This window comes from Neltuma alba, unplaced genomic scaffold (assembly GCF_004799145.2).
Source record: "Neltuma alba isolate B1F8T4 unplaced genomic scaffold, ASM479914v2 tig00006419_pilon, whole genome shotgun sequence".
Taxonomy (NCBI): Eukaryota; Viridiplantae; Streptophyta; class Magnoliopsida; order Fabales; family Fabaceae; genus Neltuma; species Neltuma alba.
The window spans coordinates 211,083-230,763 of NW_021634459.1; the positions used below are offsets into that span (position 1 = coordinate 211,083).

At 38.1% G+C, this 19,681-nt stretch overlaps 2 protein-coding genes across 2 annotated transcripts; one reads left to right on the forward strand and one right to left on the reverse strand.

Moving 5' to 3' along the window:
- Window positions 1–1,003: 1,003 nt before the first annotated feature.
- On the forward strand, window positions 1,004–10,173 carry LOC114750322 (uncharacterized). The gene is given in 10 exon segments (XM_028938886.1): window positions 1,004–2,047; window positions 2,515–2,703; window positions 4,104–4,196; window positions 4,336–4,518; window positions 4,594–4,696; window positions 4,811–4,996; window positions 5,873–7,912; window positions 7,915–8,303; window positions 8,858–9,446; window positions 9,647–10,173. Coding segments are annotated over 10 exon segments (4,095 nt in total). The 5' UTR covers window positions 1,004–1,813; the 3' UTR covers window positions 9,736–10,173.
- Window positions 10,174–10,800: 627 nt separating this feature from the next.
- LOC114750361 (DEAD-box ATP-dependent RNA helicase 31) lies at window positions 10,801–15,996 on the reverse strand. The gene is made up of 10 exons (XM_028938943.1): window positions 14,901–15,996; window positions 14,023–14,129; window positions 13,765–13,820; window positions 13,199–13,423; window positions 12,542–12,748; window positions 12,360–12,446; window positions 12,150–12,245; window positions 11,738–11,953; window positions 11,375–11,557; window positions 10,801–11,271 (listed from the first exon to the last, which is right to left on the reverse strand). The coding sequence occupies exons 1-10, from the start codon at window positions 15,821–15,823 to the stop codon at window positions 11,044–11,046; spliced, it is 2,328 nt and encodes a 775-aa protein (XP_028794776.1). The 5' UTR covers window positions 15,824–15,996; the 3' UTR covers window positions 10,801–11,043.
- Between the last annotated feature and the right edge of the window lie 3,685 nt (window positions 15,997–19,681).

Below are 19,681 nucleotides of genomic sequence, written 5' to 3' on the forward strand. Positions count from 1 at the left end.
GCAAGCCGGTGAACTAATTAAAGGAAAGCACGCAAACTTCTCCAGAATATATATACACAGACACACGCACATTCACACATTAAAAATGCTAAATTAATTTTTTGTTGTGTGATAGTCTCACAAAATGATACTATTAATGTTAGGCATTCGACTGAGAAGTCAGCCGAAAAAAGTCACTATTATTTGAATAAATTAGTTTATAAAATTCAAGTTCGGCAATCAATCAGGCTTGTAAAAGTAATAATAACTCAAATAAATGGAGTGACAAGAAGAAGGAAACACGTACGCTGGTCAAAGGAGTATAACAGGACTATTGTGTTCACTACTTCACTCTCAAAACTGATCATGAATGCTTAGAAATTAAGTGCAAAATTTGTTAGAAGAAATGGAAAAAATGATACCCTTATTCTAGCTTCTAGGTATCTGGCCAGAAAAAAGAAAGACACGTACTATAGGTTTATTTTAATAATAATTTATTAAAGCCTTCATATTGAAGTCTTGTCATATGAGAATAGAAATTATTTTGCTTTGCCTAATATTAGGTAATTAGTAAATCTTTTAGTTCCAAATAACATACTATTAGTTTCATCCAAAAAATGTATATCTTTTATTAACTGCATTTGCATATAATTTCTACGTGCATTTTATTTCTAATGTAATTGTTTTTATATTTATTATTACAAACTTATAATATTTTTATCTGATATTTTAATTTAATAATGAGTTAAAAGATTTATTTTTTGTAATAAAAGAGACCAGAGGCATAGGATAAGAGCGTCCCCCTTTTTTTTTTGGGTGACAAACGAGGTTCGGGACGAGATTATCCTTTTGACTGCGGATGACTTAGTTGGGCTTTATAATGGGCCGATCCAGTCCCTTTGCAGTGTTTCCGGTGTTTGGCCCAAATGCAAAAAAAAATGACGTTCGGAAAATGAGAAAACGAAAAGAAAAATTTCCTGCTCTTTCTCGCTCTGTTTCCTTGCTTCTCCTCCCCCCCCTCTCTCTCTTCCCCCAGATTCTATCATTTCCTGTTTGCCAATAAATTTCCCGTTTCAAAAACCCTTAAAATGCACACAACACTCTGAAGGGCGTCAAACCCGTTCTCTGGCTTTCTTTTGTAGCCTCTTTCAATACCAATATTCATATCCAAACACTCTTATTTCCTCCGCTCTACCAAGCCCGGTTTCTGATCGGCACTTCCAACTTACCTAAGCCATTGGATGTGATTGATGCACAGTGTGTCTTTCTGCATTTGCATATTGGACGTTCCTTTCCAGTGTGCGCCACCGTGCTTCTGTATCTCTGTTGATTCGCCGCACTTCCAACAGTGCTGGGATTGAGGCGTTTCCTTTAGGGTTTTAATCATCTAAACTATTTCGTGATTAAACAAATTTGTTTCCAATTGTTCTGTTACCTCTTCCCTTTTGGGCTTCATTGTGTTTTATTATCGTCTCTGGGTTGTGGACCTTTCTATCGCCGGTGGAACTCTGAAATCGAGTTTTCATCCCTACTCTTGGGATTCATTTGTAAAACACCCGACATTTGTGAAGTCGTATTTTGCAGTTGTCATCTTTTTCTTTCTCTAAACTTAAATTGAAATAAATCTCTATCTTGGTTTGTTTGTTGTATACTAGAAGTTTTCCTTTTGGTGGAACCATAATCCCGAGACTCCCAGCTTTGTGCGTGTGTAACATTCACTAGTTTCCTTTGTTGTGGGTTAATTTGGAAGAAGCCGTTGTAGTGTCTTGTTTGGAGGTGGGAGGTTTGCTGGAAAGAGCTGAAGGTGCAAGCAGAGGGAAAAGGTTAGGCTTGCATGGGCGAACATGAGGGGTGGGCACAGCCACCAAGTGGGCTATTGCCGAATGGCCTGTTGGGCAATGAAGCCGCCTCCGTGATGAGAGCTCTTGATTCGGAGCGATGGTTAAAGGCTGAGGAGCGGACCGCAGAGCTGATTAAGTGCATTCAGCCTAATGCACCCTCTGAAGACCGCCGAAATGCTGTTGCACACTATGTGCAGCAACTGATCATGAGGTGCTTCCCTTGCCAGGTGTGTTTTTTAATTGCTTTACAGAAACTGACGTGTACTGCGTCTGCTATTAGACTGGGCAGCTTTTCGCCCAGTTGGGAACTTTGATTTGTAAATTGTGCACCTTTTTAGCTATATTTGTTCTATCAGTTTAGTTAAGAATGTTTGGGCTCCAAGCTTGATATGATTTTTTCCCCCCCTCAAAGAATGGTACTTCTTGTTAAATGTGGCAGTTAATTGGCCTCTGATAGTGGGGCATCGCTAACCTAGAAATGGCAACCTGTTTTTATTATGTTTTTATAGGAGCAGTATATTGAAGTCTGCTAGTGCAATCATTTTTTTTTTTTTAAAAGCCCTGAATGTTTTTGGCATCCTGCCTGTCCTTATGCTGACGTTGATGGGCATCGAGGTTTTGTTTATTTCACTTAAATTGACGGCATGGCTCCTGGCCCCCTTTTATTGAGCATGCTTAATGATTGTTTTTGCAGGTGTTCACTTTTGGGTCAGTCCCCCTCAAGACTTATTTGCCTGATGGGGATATTGACTTAACAGCGTTCAGTAAGAGTCAAAATCTGAAGGATACATGGGCTCATCAGGTGCGTGACATGCTGGAAAAAGAGGAGAAAAGTGAGAATGCAGAGTTCCGTGTGAAAGAGGTTCAGTACATCCAGGCGGAAGTAGGTTCCCTTGTAACAGAATGTCATTAAAATTGTTGATGTTTGTGCTCGCAGTCTATTTTAAACCCCTCATATGTTATTGTTGGCTACTGTCTCTATTTGGTTGAAAGCTTACGGTCATGCAAAAGTCTACAATTTAGAGGTCTTATTCTGCTTTATATAAACACATAAGATGAAACCATTCGATGTGTGAACATTGCCTCATTCAAGAATATAGCTGGTTGTTTAGGGAGTTTATGATAAATTTCCTTTGTTGCTTCCCTTCTGCATATTGGTTTGTACTTGCGCTTCTGTCTTCTTTTCATCTGCTCAGGCTATAGTTTGATGGAAAGATTACTTTGTAATGCCTTTTTTTTTTTTTTAAACAATTGATGCACATTACTGAGATTCTTGAAAAATAACTTGCATGTCCTTATAGAGTAATAGAATTATGTGTGACATTTTTGAACTTTTAAGTGATCTGCAATTTTGTAGAATGCATCATTTTGGACTCTAAGGTCACAACAAGAAGTCATACTGTCTTTTTCCAATTCCATTTTTCTCGTCTGTTTGCATTCACATGATGAATCAAATTTTCCAGCAGTATCCATGCACTTATTGTATTCTGTGAATTAGGGACCAGTAAAAACCAAGTGAGAGCATATGGATAACATTTTTGAAAGCTTATCTGGAAGGGCAGTTACTGGGAATTGTTGAATGACCTTTCAAATAAGTATCTTGATTCAATAATGATTAAAATACGAGTTTTAGGCATATTCCTGTGATAAAAGATGAAAGCAGTAGACAGTTTCTGTCGTGAAGAATTTGTAGCCGTGGTAATGGGAAGTAACTAGCAAAATAATATTGGATGCATCAAAACTGCCTATCAAGATTGGTTGAGAGCATAAGAATAACATACTTTTGAATTTATTTCTGGAAGGGCAGTTATCAAGAGTTGTCAATTGACCTTTTGAATAAGTATACTTCTGTATCATGTCGAAATTTGTTGTGGTTGCAAAAGCTTGAGGAGTTAAGGTCATAGCTCCTAGATTGATTTGTTTATGTATATGAACTTGACGCTGTGATAATGATGAAATTTCTAGTTGTTTAGCATATTTCTGTGATGTAAGCATGAATATGGGGAGGTGACTTCTGTTGTGATAAATTCGTTGTTGCACCACTTTATGACTGCTAAGCTGATATCTGATATATCAAAAGTGTCGGTCCAGATCAATTATCATGTTTTTCTTGCTACCAAGTTCAAAATGTGAAGAGACAAGCTACTTGTTTCTCCAACTTCATTCTTATGGCTATCTTACTTGATTAAGCTTGTCTAAGCCCTTTTTGAATTCTATTTTCTTTTATAGCCCCTTTTTTGGCTATGGTATTTACATCCATTTATATTGCCTTTTTATTTGCAGGTGAAGATTATAAAATGCCTTGTTGAGAATATTGTGGTAGATATATCTTTTAACCAGCTTGGAGGGTTGTGCACCCTCTGTTTCCTTGAGGAGGTGAGGCGTTGGACCATGGAAGCCTCCCACTATGCCTTTTTTTTTCTTTTTTTTTCCTCTTTTTTTTTTTGGTTTTAAAGAAAATTGTGTTGGTACTATATTTCTTGACTTGACAAAGTATGGGATTTTACTATTGTAGGTTGATCATCTAATTAACCAAAATCATTTGTTCAAGCGTAGCATTATATTGATAAAAGCTTGGTGTTATTATGAGAGCCGTATTCTTGGTGCCCACCATGGACTTATCTCAACTTACGCTTTGGAGACCTTGGTTCTTTATATATTTCATGTTTATAACAATTCCTTTGCTGGACCCCTTGAGGTATTGATAATTATTGTGCTGTTTCTCAGTTGGTGCTTTGGTTGATCTATTTGACAGAGTTATTTGTTTATGTAGGTACTGTATCGGTTTCTAGAGTTTTTTAGTAAGTTTGACTGGGATAATTTTTGTGTAAGCCTATGGGGTCCAGTTCCTATCAGTTCACTCCCTGATGTTGCAGGTAGTTGCAACTTGATTGAAGATTCATATGTCAATTATAAAATTAGTTTGTCATGCCTATTTCTGTTATGTTGCTAGTTGATTGTTTTCCTCCTCCCCTCTCAATTTTCCGCAGCTGAACCTCCTCGTAAAGATGGTGGAGATTTACTACTCAGCAAGTTATTTCTTGATGCCTGTAGCTCAGTTTATGCTGTTTTCCCTGGCGGTCAAGAAAATCAGGGGCAAGCCTTTGTTTCCAAGCATTTCAATGTTATTGATCCATTGCGTGTCAACAACAACCTGGGGCGGAGTGTCAGTAAAGGTGTTTTGAACTCTAAAATTTAGTATTTGGTTTATTTTATGCCTGTTAATTTACCGTTTTTTAGGTTTTTATTTGGGCTTTTGAGTTGGGTTATGTGTGGATCTGTTCATATTGTCTATTCTCTATATGAGTCCTTAAGCAGAATTTTACAAGGTTGCATGTATAGTTAGATTAAAGATGCATAGCAGCTACATGTACCATCCTCAGATTGCCATGGATAATTGTTCTCGCTTTTCTTTTCTTTTGGCAGAGAAATGCATGGAATGGATAAATTGTGAAGAATGAATCAATCATAAACAGTCTTTGGTATATTTTCGTTGGTTTCGTTTATTAAAAATGTTACATAACTATATATCTACGAAGTACTTTATTTTCTTAAGTGATAGCAGGATCGGAATCCAATTGATTATGTTAGATTGTTCTGCGTTGATAGTTTTTGTTAGAGGTTTTCGTGAAATCAATCATGGGCCTCTTTAATAAGTTAAGCTTTTGGATTGAAGTGGTTATTGACGTGGAATCTTCCTTTTTCAAATTAAGATGTTCTTTGAGCAGAAGATATGGATTTCTGTGCTTTGTCCATGCAAAGGGCTTTCAAGTGAGAGGGCCTTTGCTTATTAATAGCTCAAGATTATGCTACTTGTGTGATTTGTTATTTTTAAATTTGAACAAAGTATGCCTTCAATATGTTTTTATGATCAAGATCAATGATGAAAGCTATGAGAAGTTTTGTGCATGCTCTGAAATCTTTAGTGCTATATGGCTGAAACTAATAGTGTATTGATTTTAGTGGTTGACTTGTGGCTTTGCTTTCATTGGACTAACTTCTACCACCTTTTGTTATGACTAATAACTGTACATATGAAACATGCCTTCCAGGTAATTTCTTTCGAATACGCAGTGCTTTTGCATTTGGGGCTAAACAGCTGGCAAAGCTACTTGATTGTCCAAAGGAAGACTTGATTTTTGAAGTCAATCAGTTTTTTATGAATACTTGGGATAGACATGGAAGTGGGCAAAGACCTGATGCTCCTAACAATGACTTATGGCGTTTGAGGTTATCTAACAAGGACCAGCTACAAGGGTCTGAGAATCTCAGGAACAATAGTAAAAAATATGATGATACTTCTAGTCGTGAATTTGAAGTCGGAGGGTATTGTGGTTCACAAAATGGCCCATCTCAGCAAAGTAATTTATCCATGGAAAGCTCAATTAAGAGCAATGATATCTCTACAGTATCACGAACTCATAAGAATTTTGGCAACCAAACTAATTCAAGGACCTCTGAGCAGGTCAGAAGGGAAAGTAATTCTAATCAAGGTGCTCATGTGGATAAGGATCAGAGAAATTTTCATCTTGAGAACCCACTGACTGATGGTCAGGGAAGGTTTATATTTGCAAGAACACGTTCAAGCCCTGAGCTGACTGACTCATTTGGTGAAGTTTCTTCACATGGAAGGCGTGCAAGGGGTCCAGAAATTGGCAAGGGCCAAAATTTCTCTGCCAAGTTGGAGAATAGTCATAGGAAGAATTTTGAAACTGAGATGACTGCAGGCCATGGTGTCAGAATTGATGATTCATCCCCTAGGCACATCTCATCCCATCAAGCTCTTGATGCTGCTGATGATTCAAACAGTGGTTCAAATAGTTACCATGAAGAATCAGCTTCAGGGGTCGTGGGTGAAGAGTTTGCATTTGTTGCAGGTGCAGGAGGGCCAATGATGCATCAGGAGGAGCAAGATCTTTTGAACATGATGCCTTCTTCTACAGCTCATGGTTTCAGTGGCCAGGCTCATGTTCCAATGAATTTAGCTTCAGGCCACCTGCCACTTCCATTTTCACCTTCTGTTGTCACTTCAATGGGATATGCTCACCGAAATATGGGCAACGTTCCCTTGATTGAGGCTCCTTGGGGCTCAAATATTCAATTTCCTCAAGGCTTAGTCCCTACGATGACTCCTTATTTCCCTGGCACTGGTATGACCTCAAATCCTGAAGAGCCAACTGAAAGTAGTACTGAGAATTTCAGTTCTATGGAAATGAACCCAGAGGAACTTGATAATGAATTCTGGCATGAGCAGGAAAGGGGTTCAACTACTGGGGTTGAAGTTGATAATGGAAATATTGAAATGCTTCCTGATGATAAGCAGCTGTCTACTTCAGGTGGTTATAACTTTGTCCCACCATCCCGGGTAGGAAATTCTAGTGATTTTCCCGGAATTCAGCCAAAGTTTATTAGAGAAAATAGAGGATCAATGCGAGAAGAGCATGCTGATACTGTTCAGTATCAAGATAGCCGGGGAAATGAGGTTTATTTTGATGATAGAACGACAAATTTTAGAGTGCCTGGTGGAGCTTCAAACTTCAGGAGTAAAAGCTCATCTGAAAGCCCCTGGGAAGGACTATCTGCAAAATCCTCAAAATCAACAAGGGAAAAGAGAGGTAGGAAAAATTCCCCCTCAGCACCATCAGCTGTTTACACAAAGGGTAAGAACGTGCCAGAAATTTCATCTAATCCAGTGGATGTGGAAAATAGAGAGTGGGCTTCCCTGTCAACTGTGGCATCTGATATGTTAGAAAGAGGTACTGGGCCCTCCACTGCTACTCCCCTGCATCTTCCAAGGCATCTACCTGGATTTGAATCAGCTCAGACAAGTGGATCAGATTCTCTTATACCCTTAACTCCAGTGCTTCTAGGCCCTAATTCTCGCCAAAGATCCATTGATAATTCAGGGGTTGTTCCATTTGCATTCTATCCTACGGGGCCACCAGTCCCCTTTGTCATGTTTCCAGTATATAATGTTCCAGGTGAGTCGGGAACCTCTGACACATCAGTAAGCAATTTCAATGGGGACGAAGGGATGGATAGCATTGATTCTGGTCAGAATTTTGTTTCTTCAGAGGGATATGACCAGCCAGAGGGTCAAGCCCTTCTAATTCCCTGAGAAGGGCTACTGTTGAATCATCAGAGCACAAGTCTGACATTCTTAATAGTGATTTTGCTAGCCACTGGCAAAATTTGCAATACGGGCGGTTCTGTCAAAACCCACGCAATCCTCCTCCAATGGTCTGTCCTTCCCCTGTTATGGTGCCTCCTGTTTATTTGCAGGGCCGTTTTCCTTGGGATGGTCCGGGAAGACCTCTTTCAGCAAACATGAACCTTTTCACTCAGCTTATGAACTATGGGCCACGTATAGTTCCTGTTGCTCCTGTCCAGTCAGTTTCCAATAGACCTACCAATGTATACCAACCTTTTGTAGATGAGATGCCATGCTATCGAAGTGGGACTGGAACCTACTTGCCTAATCCTGTAAGATAAAATTCTTGGAAATTTGGTACTTTACTCTGCCGTGTCCTTTTGTTTCTATCAACATTAGCATTGGATCACATTCAGCTAAGCTCTTGTTTATAAGGGAGGGCTTTCCAATCATCGGATCCAAAATAGAATCTTCTTACTTGGCCATGTTTGCCTTGCAGGTTTTGTGTGTTGGAAAATGATAATGAGGGTAATGGAAAGCGCCTATATTTTTTTTGTATTTATTAACGTTTTACTGAATACTTTTGATCGGAACTCACTCAATTTCCCCCCCCAATGTTTTCGTTCATGGCTGAGCAACTGGAGGCGAACAAAATTGGTGTTGGCTCTCCATTTGTCTGCTTGTAGTGATTTTTTATGTGTGATACTGCTTCAGCCAATGATTACTTGCATTTCTAGATTGCTTTTAGTAACCACAGCTATATAACTTGTAGAGAAGTAGTTGTTTTGAATTCTAGTTGGCCGCAGTGAGCTCCATATCATTTACTTTTTTAAGAAATATTGATTGTTTTTGTTAGTATTTTACCTTATTTTCTTAATTGCTGCAGAAGGTTTCTGTTCGGGATCGACATTCTACAAATACCAGAAGGGGAAACTATAACCATGATAGAAGTGACCATCATGGTGATAGAGAGGGAAACTGGAATATGAACTCAAAGTTGAGGGGAAGTGTTCGTAGTCATAATCGCAACCAAACTGAGAAGCCCAGTTCAAAACCAGAATGGTTGACAACAAGTGAGAGCCGAGCAGAAAGGCCGTGGAGTTCACACAGACATGACTCTTTCATTTCTTACCAGACTCAGAATGGGCCCATGCGCTCAAATTCAGCACAGAACGGTCCTTCCAATTTGGCGTATGGGATGTATCCTTTGCCAGCCATGAACCCTGGTGGAGTCTCGTCAAATGGACCAACGATACCTTCTGTTGTAATGTTCTATCCTTATGATCATAATGCTCGCTACAGTCCACCAGACCAGCTCGAGTTTGGGTCTTTGGGACCTATGGGTTTCTCAGGTGTCAATGAATTATCACAGTTGAACGAGGGAAGTCGATCTGGTGGGGCACATGAGGAGCAAGGTTTCATAGTAGTTCTGCTCAGTGATCGCCAGATCAGCCCTCTTCACCCCACCTCCCAAGGTAGTCCTCCCGTGCCTTCCAGTAGTGAGACATACGTTATGGGTCTGACGATCAGGGTTCTGGTGTACATTTTGGAATTTATTGCAGTGTTGGGCCCGTGTTTAGATAAAGGAGTCTTGCTAGTTCTCATATTTCAGAACTTGTACTACTCTAGGATGTTTCGCTTTATTCTAAACTGAGAGCTTTGATTCATTTGCCAGGTGAGTGGCTAGGAGTAATTATCAGTTTAGAAAGAGGATTTTACACGTCTTGCATATATCAAGACCAGGAAAGGTTTCCAGCGGGGTAAAACTAGAACGGGAAAACGCCAATCTTTCTAGGGATTGTTTACACCCCACTCAGAATTTTTTCACACGATCATCAGTTGATATTTCGTCTGAAGGACCCTTTCTTACGTGCCCTGGCTCGTGTGTACATGTACAACTGATAAGTGATAACCCCACTTCATTTGCATCGATGCATCCAATACCTTCGGTAAGGACGAAGATGGGGGGTCAGAGCATACCGGGTTATTCGTTTCTGGCCGAAGCTTTGGACACAAATTATAGTCCAACCACAGCAGATGATGATTTAGGTTCAGAATTTAGAAATTTTTACCGTTACAGATTTCCCTTCACACAATGTTGTAGGATTTTGTTGAAGAATATGCAGTAAATCTCTGTTGAATTTTTGAACAACTTTACAGTGGAGCAATAACATTGTTGAAAAGATGATGTTAGATGTCATCCTTCTCTATCTTCTCTCTGCACCCTCGCTTGTCCCATTTAAGATTTCGCGTTTTCTTTACGGTTGGAAGAATCAGGGATCTGAATCCCTTTTGGTAGGTTACAGCAGGTTCAATGTTAGTTTAAACTTCTGAACTTTGGCCGTGTTGGGGTGAATTATGTTGAATTGTTAACCAAGAAGCTGACATGTTTAAATAGTTAGCCAGAAGTTCCAAGCTAAACAGGAAAATGTACTCAGAATCCCAGATGAATTGGATTCATTGAAAAAGTACGCTTGTTCCGGTACTCCACAACTTTTTCTCTGTTCTCCAATTATTATTCAACTTCTCAATATTCTTGTCTTTTTCAATTTATTTCTTTTGTCAATTTACTTAATAATTAGCCAGCTTCAAATTGCCTTTTCGGTCTAAGTTATTAACTTATTATCAAGAAAAATAAAATAAAATTCATAGTAAACAACTACATTCATTGATCGAATTCGTTGAAAACGTGTCTCCACATTTCATTAAAAAGATTTGTGAGATACTATCACCAATTCTAATTATAAAACCTTATTCGTAGTTTACAAACAAAATCTTATAATTAGAATCGAAAATACTATTAAATTAAATTGAGAGGTTGGCAAAAGCAAAAAAAAAAAAAAAAATGATAAAAACGTGGAAAACTTGCATTCTTTCCACAACGAAAACAAATGACCTCAAATTCGGACGATTAACGGGAGCAAGCATATAGTACCAAGGGGTGATTGCTTGACCTCCAATCCAAAAGGGTAGCAAGGAGGCCTGAGAATGCATCTTCAAAGCAAAAGTACTCATCTGTTATCCCAAAAAAAAAAACACATCAAGAAATCACATGGAGCGTCACAGTATAACCTATTTGGATCGTAAACCAGGTACATTTCTGAGGCCCATCTTGCCAAGGACCAGCTTTGGAATAGCTGGAGGGTTATCAAGGCCCATGCTTCTACTGAATTCATTTGCCAGCTCCACTAGCCTATACTTGTCTTTCCCCACTTTCTTGTTGGAATTATAGTAACCAAGCCAGGCCTGATATGCTGCTTCTTTGTTCTTCATCTCCACGTGTGATAGGGCCCTTTCCACCTGTAACAGCATAATCTTGGTTTAGCTTCATATTCATTCTATTCATATACCTGCCAAAGCATCAGAATACGCGAGAATTTGTCTCCGTTGTGCATCCGTATACCTTTTTCTTTGTGTCAGGATCAATTGAAGGCACTGGAGCTTTTGTAATAGGCAAATCCTTTACGGTAGATAAAAAGAATTCTTCCCAAGGACCTAATAACAATATGCCTTGCCCTTCTTTACCCTTCCGCCCTGTTCGACCCAGTCGGTGGATATACTGTTCTCTAACAGCTGGCAAACCCAACTGTCCATTTAACAAATAGAGTAAAGCAGGGTGTCGAAGCAGTAATTTCCATCTTATGTAGTAAATAAATAACAGCTATTTTTTTTTACCAAAAATAACAGCTATGCACATAAAATAAATCAGAAAATTCCTGATGCTAAAATGATGTCCAATGCTTGAGGAAAGGAGTTCTTCTATAACCTGTATAACCAGAGTGACATCTGGATAATCAACTCCGCGGGCAGATACATCAGAAGTCACAAGGATTAGGCCCTTTGACTTCCGAAACTCCTCAGAGACCCTGGTCCTATAGCTCTGAGGCTTTCTTGAATGAATCTCTCTCACATTCAAGTTTAACTCACCAAGAAGGTCAGCAACAAGTCTTGTGACCATGGCAGTTGTGCAGAAAACAAGAACCTAATAAACAATAGCAAAGGTTACATATCCTCACAAACATACGTGCCTTGTCAAATGTGAGAGTTTTCAAATCCTAGGCCACAACATCCTAAACTCGACATATGATTCACTAGTTTATAATCGTGCTGTGTCTAGACAGTAAAGGACAAAACATTTTCAACACAGCTGGCATTACGTTTAAGATTAGAAAGCGCACCTTATAGTCAATATCATCAGCAATATGCTCCTTTAGAAGAACGTAGAGCAAGGAGAAATGTTTGTCTAATGGTGCAACTAAATGCATCTGTTGAACCTGAAAAGATCCACATCCCACATAAACAGATGCATAAGAAAACATATATTGGTAAGCACATTCGCACGTATGGGCGCATTAGTGCTTTATTAGCATTGAATTAAAAACAATTACCTGTGAATGTGTCTCCTCAGTACCCTCTTCAACTGTATTGATAAATTCATGATCCCTTCTCAATGCAATATGGCAGACTTGGCGGACCTTCACACCCAAAAAAAAAAAACCCTCTTAAAATAAGCTCAGTCCCCCAACAAATTTCTAAAGTTTGAAGCATACTTCAGGGGGAAAAAACTAACCTCTTCTGGAACGGTGGCAGAAAACATAAGAGTCTGTCGTTGTTTAGGAACTGCAGCAATTATCTTCTCAATGTCTTTGCGAAATCCCATATCTAATAGATGATCAGCTTCATCAAGCACAAGGACTTTCACACCCATCAACCGAGTTGCAAAGCCTGCTGTATTCTCAATATGGTCCCTAAGTCTTCCGGGAGTAGCAACAAGGATCTGTACAGTTTAGGAACGCAAACTACGATAAAATACAGTCTGACAAAATAGTTTGCTAATAGAAGATTACTCTCCAGAGCGGTCAATAAACAACATAATCACCATGCCTTTACTGTTTGAACTCATTATCTAGAGGCTGGATCCCTATTATAACTGATTTATTACAGTGCTGCTGTTTGCAGCGTAGAAAGATGTTTCTAGAGTCACCTTTTAACTATAAAATCTCATTTTACAACGTGAAATGGCTGCAGCAGATGAGTCTCAATATAAGGGCAATAAGTAGTTCACAATCCCCATGTCATGCATTCCTCTCACACAGGTTAAAGTCTTCCTGGCTGGTTAGTAATGCAGCAAAAATTAAGAACCCTCTTCTTTGTTTGATTGTCATCGTTATACAAGGTCTATGCTGAAAAGAAATAAAGTTATTATGGCAATTTAAAATGGATTTACCTGGCAAGGGTTAGCTTGCATGCGTTTCTGTTCCAAAGCAAGTCTTGTCCCTCCAATCACAACTTGGACACCAATGGAAGGGTGGTACTTAAGTAGTTTAGTGGCTTCTGCAGCAGCTTGACTTGCAAGCTCTCGAGTTGGGCATATGACAAGCACTAGGATTGGAGGTCGCTTTTGATCACGATCAACCGGAGGTGACTTTGCGACGACTTCAATAGACGGAAGCTGAATAGGAACACTTCAGAAATAAGTAGAGTTAAAACTATCACTCATGGCTTACTGTTGATGCAATAAAACGAATTGTAAGAATCAAGCTCAGAGGTATGCTATCTTTATATTAGGTAAAAAAGCAGTACACTATTCACTTGAGCAATGTATGCTGCAATAATAACTAACACTCACGAGGACAATCTGAATATAAGGAAATATGTTCAACCTCAGAAAGGAAAAATCAATCAACATCATGGAAATCATACAGAAAACCCTCAATCACAAATGCACTAGGCACACACACACACACACACACACACATATATATATATATAAAGAAAACTAAAGACGCTTACCAAAAAGGCAACAGTTTTTCCTGTGCCTGTTTTAGCCTTGGCTAGGACATCCTTACCTGAAAATAATAACTAATTGGAGTAAGTACCATCAACATAAATAAACTCCAGAATAAATATACAAAAATGTCAGCTGAGGCAGCTAAAAGTTGCTTTTTTGGTTAGCATTCTATTTTGGTATAGCCAAGCAGTCCGAATACTGATCCTTCATGCTTAGTGCTTCAGTTAAGATTATTTCATGGCCAAAGCTTAAAAACGAACCTCGGAGAATTACTGGAAGAGTTGCCTCCTGCACAATAGTCATTTTCTCATATCCAGCAGCCTTGACTCCTTTCAATGATAAAGGCGAGATTGAACATTGATCAAATCTGCGACATAATATTCCAAACATGAGATGTAGGGTATAAACACATAGAATGCGGCATGAGCCAGGAAGGATCTAGCATACAATGAAGCCACAGAAGTAATCTAGTATAAGTAAATAGACTCAGACTGTAAGCACAAGGTTCGCTTTATTTGATCCTCTATATGATAATTAAATTCTTATCCTCCCAAAACATAGGGCTTCTAATATCTTCCCATGTTGGGACATGGTCAAATCTTTTAGAAGATTCCCATATCATGTCATACAAAATATGACGCAAAAATAGACAAGGACATGTCCATTCAAAGCTCTAAAAGTTTGCATGCAACATGCCAAATCCTTTTTAAAGATGCTATTTATGTTACAAGGGTGTCCAGGCATGGCCTTTGTGATCTCCCCCAACCCCCAAAAAAATTATTAATAACCAGAAAGTAAGTTTGGCGCCGCTCCATAAATATATCAGCCGCTGTTCACTCCTTTGTTCAATATATGCACTAATCTTAAACAGCGGTGCATCAGCATGTTTTGAATATCATTCTCTCCTTAAACAACTGCACTACTAATATTCCCAAACCTCCAAATATTCGAACATGATTCATCAGTAACCTGTCAGCCCAATGTACGCAATTTTTTACCACTTGACAATATTATTTAGCCATTATCTAAACAAGAAGAGGAATAACTCAGATACTATAAACTGCAAATCATAGAGAATGCGCCAAGCATTGAAGAAGGCAGACTAGTCCGACCCAACAAAAGATGCTGCATAACATACTTGGTCTCACTTAAATAATTGTCAGATCTCTCAGGAGAACCTCTTGTTGGACTGCTCTTCTTCAGCTCCTTTTCCCGACCCAGCTGAAAATCTGAAGTCTTCTTCGGTAAATCATCATCATCATATTCATCTGCAGTATCTTCAGCGTCACTATCTTCACTAATAAGATCTCCAAAGCGTCCCATGAAATTCTTTGCCCCCTGTTCATCTTCGTCAGCATCATCCTCACTCATTGAATACGATTTTCTCTTTCCATCCCTTCTGCCTCTTCGCAACTCCTCACCACTTCTCTTCCCCAAGAGAGACTTCGCATTCCGACCTTCGGACACTCTACCGGGTCTCCAAGAGCGGAATTCAGTTTCCTCCTTGTCGTCTTCGTCTTCAAATCTCCGGTTCATACGAGAATTTCGAGATAATGACTCAAATGTATCACGAGTTCTCCTCCGAGTTGATTCACCAAATCTGCTCGACCCAATCTCCCTGCTCCCTTTCATCGACAAAGATGCTCTACTCCTCCCTCCAGTGCGACCCGTCTCCCTATCCGAGTCATCCTCTTCGCTGGTGAGTCGACCTCGATAAGAATCGGTCTTCAAATCGTCAACCCAGTCACTGAGTTCACCCTCATCCTCAATCAAGCTCTTAGACACCCTGATTCTTTCTGTATCCCTATTCCCCCGGTTGAACTCGGACCTCGCCCCAGCCCTCCCAGGAAACGACCGGGTCGAAAATCGCCGTATGCCAAGTAGTTCGTTCCGTACAGCACGAGATTCCAGGCCCAGGTACTTGAGCCTGAAGGGGAAGATACGAGAGAAAATGGGGACCGCTCGAGACGTTGGAACGGAGACTCCAAGCTTCATGGAGGGCAGACGAGCGAAGGAAGAAACTTGGATAAGATGGAGGTGCGATAAGAGTTTTGTGGGCATAGCAATGCTAACAATTTTGTTTAGTATAGTGTGGTTCCTTGGAACTCGTGGTCACCGGCGACAGTGGTGCGAAGGAGAAGGAAGGGAGAAATAGCTGAAGTGAACCTCAGCCGGATGGTTTACGAGAGCGGACCTGAAGGAAGAAATGGCTGGACTCCGGAGTTTAGGGTTTAAGAGTGGTTTTGCTTCTTTTTTTTTTTTTTCTTTTTCCCACCATTTTGCCATTTCAGTCCGCGCCAAGCTGTGCGTTTAATGCCCAGTAAGCAGCTGATCCAGCTATGCCCGGGCACATCTGCAAGGAGGTACTATTTTGGCGTTTGCCATTTCACCAAGTAATAGTAATAATAATAGTTTTTTTTTTGGGCAACATAATAATAATAGTAGTAATTGTTTACCATTTTTATTTCTCTATTTACTGGTAAACTTTTTATTACTCCTATTGCATTTATTTTATCATAAAAATAATAAAAAGAAAATATAAACCAATTTTGAAAAGGTGAAATAACCTCCGCCAAGATGCTCATGATGCAATTAATACCCACACTCCAAACATTACATAAGACGAAAATTCACTTGAAGATTCCTTAATCAACATGGTAAAAGTCCTAATTCGGAACAAAATGAAGAACCCTTGAGAACAAAAAGAAATATTCAAACACTAAATTAGAATATGAACCAGATAAAATTAACTTACTTTTAGTAATTTTACATTTTTTGAGATAAACATGTGAAAATAATTTCATCTCAGAGTGTAAAAATGTTTAAAATAAACTAGTCCAAACTATATGAAATTGCACGGACCAAATTATCATATTTCTAGTTTAGTTTGTACTGAAGCTATGGGGACGACCTACCCAATAAAAGAAAAGGAAGAAGAGGCGTGATGGACCTGACAGCCGTGTGTTGTTGGGGCTTGTTGGGGCCTCTACGGATTTGAAAATGAATACATATCATCGTGGGCAGTCTGCAGAAGCCCAATATGTATAATATTGATTGATGTTTGATTTTCTGAATCACCCAATTTAACGAAGTTATATGATGTTTAGCAACCTCCAAACTATAGTTTCAGAAGCATTTTTTCATAAAATGAAACAAACTCCTCCACATATTTACTTCGTAAACCGTAAAAATACTTCTGAAACTATAATTTGATTTTTATCCAAACACTTCCTAAATTTGGATTTCTGTTCCCGTTTGATTTTGCCAAAGCAACAAAAACAGTGATGTATTAACAAGAGTTAGTTCAGATGACAAGAAATCGGTTCATAATTCATAAAACCATGAGTTCACATTCTGTCATCGATTGTCAGTGGATCATTAAGAAAAACAAAACGATGGCTAGATAAAATGATGGGACGGAAGGAAGACATGAAGTAGCCTTTATGATACCTGACACACCGTGTGGCAGCAAGCCAGCAACCGACAATTTGATTGTCAAAGGATCCTTTACGAAGCTGTGGCCAAATTCTAAGGGAAAAAAACTATGCGACTGTGAGCATTAGAAGCACGGTTGTGTCTAAGAGTTCTACAGGACTTTAAGGGAAAATTACTGCCTCCTGTATTAAATATAAGAGCTGGTGCTACCTCCGATTCTTGATATAAAAATTAGTTTGACTTTTAATTTGGTTCTAAATATATGATTCGAATATATTTTTCTTCAATATTTATTAATTTTGCCATTGAGTAGTTCTTATAATAACTGTATATGTTAAAAAGTCGCTATCAATGGATAATCCAAGCACATGATTAACAAGAGTATTTTAAATAAGACAACACATATTTAATATAAATAACTTATTTAACTAACTTATTTAATCTTTTTAAATTAGTTAACTAAATTTTATATTAAAAATCAGAAGTGGTATTAATTATTAATGGAGCTCAGTGCAATGTCACTCACCAACCGGTTGTTCTCTCTGCTCTCCTATGTTGGTTGTTTTTTTGGGAAGGGCTTTGAGTCCGCCTCGTGAGGTTCGGTGCTGTGAGCTTGCTGTCGTGTTTTCCTGGGAAGCCCCACGGACACTTAAAAATAAGAAAAATGACAACAACGAAAAATTAAAAATTTGCAAATTTTAGATAAGCAATGTCAACACCAAATAAAGTATTGTCATCATACTTGATTTAGGATTTAATAATTTCCAGCCTCCTTTTTTGTTATTCTCTCTAAAAAATATTACTTTTGATCTTTAATATAAGAGCTAGTTGACTAATTTGAGTTGATTAAATATCTTTGTTAAATTAGTTATTTATAATAATTGTGTTATCTTTTTTAAAATACTCTTACTAATCATATGTATTAGTTATAACTATCATTGGATGAAATATTTAACATGTACAACTACTATAATGACTATTTTGAAAAAAATTAATAAATATAAGAGATAAGAATTTGAGTCTTACATATGACCAAATTAAAAATCAAACTAGTTCTTATATTAAGAACCAAAATTAATATGAAATAAAACTGTCTTATATACTTATCTTATAGTACAGTGTAAAATTATTTTAAATATGCTAATTCGCATATCATGTGCTGATAGATGCCCATTATCTATTTTATCATTTCATCTTTCTAATGAAGTTGTCTTGATATTATAAAAAGAAAAGCTCACCAATGTTTATATTATTTTTCTAATTTCCTGAATTGGAAATCCATTTATCGAAACTAGTATATAATTTCCTGCTTGACATTTAAGTTTAAGAGAGAACAATAGCAAACACTACTTTAAATACTTTTCCAGTCCTAAATATAAGATCTTTTTACGGTATAAATTACACTACAAAAAAAATTATATATTTAGAAGCGACAGAGTATTAGTTTGGAGATTCTAATTAGCTTGCAATCTCATTTTTCATTGAATGCTTATTGGTTATTTTAGGTGAACTGGGTTTTGGTTCTCAAACCTCGAATTTCCTAGTGCAGATCAAAGGTTATTTGCCATTTTTAATAATTGAGATGTCCGAGCTGGCACTTGAGCATCTAAAGTCTACGATTTCTTTTTCATTTCCAGAAATACTTCTCTTGTCCTTAATATAGGACCCAATTCTTGAGTTGGTTTTTGTCCTAAATATAAGACCCATTTCTCATATTTTTCAATTTTTTCTAAATTACCCCTATGGATACTCCCCCAACCATAATCAAGTAGAAAAGGGAGAGAGGATATTAAGAAAGATGACTATGGTGTTTTAGGAAAAATGTGTCACTTTTCATATAATTAACTAATTTACCTAACTTCCTTAATCTAATCAAATTAGTTAAATGAGTCTTATATTAAGGACCGGATGAGTAACATAACTTAGGGGTTCGTTTGACACCATACAAGAAGTTATGGCTGGAGCTGTTTGTGCCTCGTTTCGTTTTTCCCACACAAATGGAGACATTACCAACAAAAAATCAGAAGGCGATGCAATTTGAAATTGATGCATTGTGGTCCTTCCAATAATTCCTCTTTGGCACTTATCATCAAATTCCCCCCCCCCCCCCCCCCAAAAAAAATAATTACTCTGCCAAATCAGCTCGCCTCTGCGCTATCTCAGCCTGTCGAAATTCTTCACTTCAAGTTTTGTGAGTGTATATGGCACACTCGCAAACAAATATTTAAATAAAAAAAAACTAATCATTGTTTAGTTAGATGACTGTGCCCTTAGATTTGAAACTAACATCTATCTTATTAAGAATGTTAAGGTTAAAACCCTCATGACAAGTATGATTTCAAAAATTTGAATTTATGTTCTTCTTCTTATGATGGTACTCCTTCTATCCCTAATTGTAAGATCCTATTTTTTGAATAGACCTGTCTCTTTTTATAGTGTCTTTTTTGAGTTTGTCTGAACATTAAATACATTGTTACCTATTTT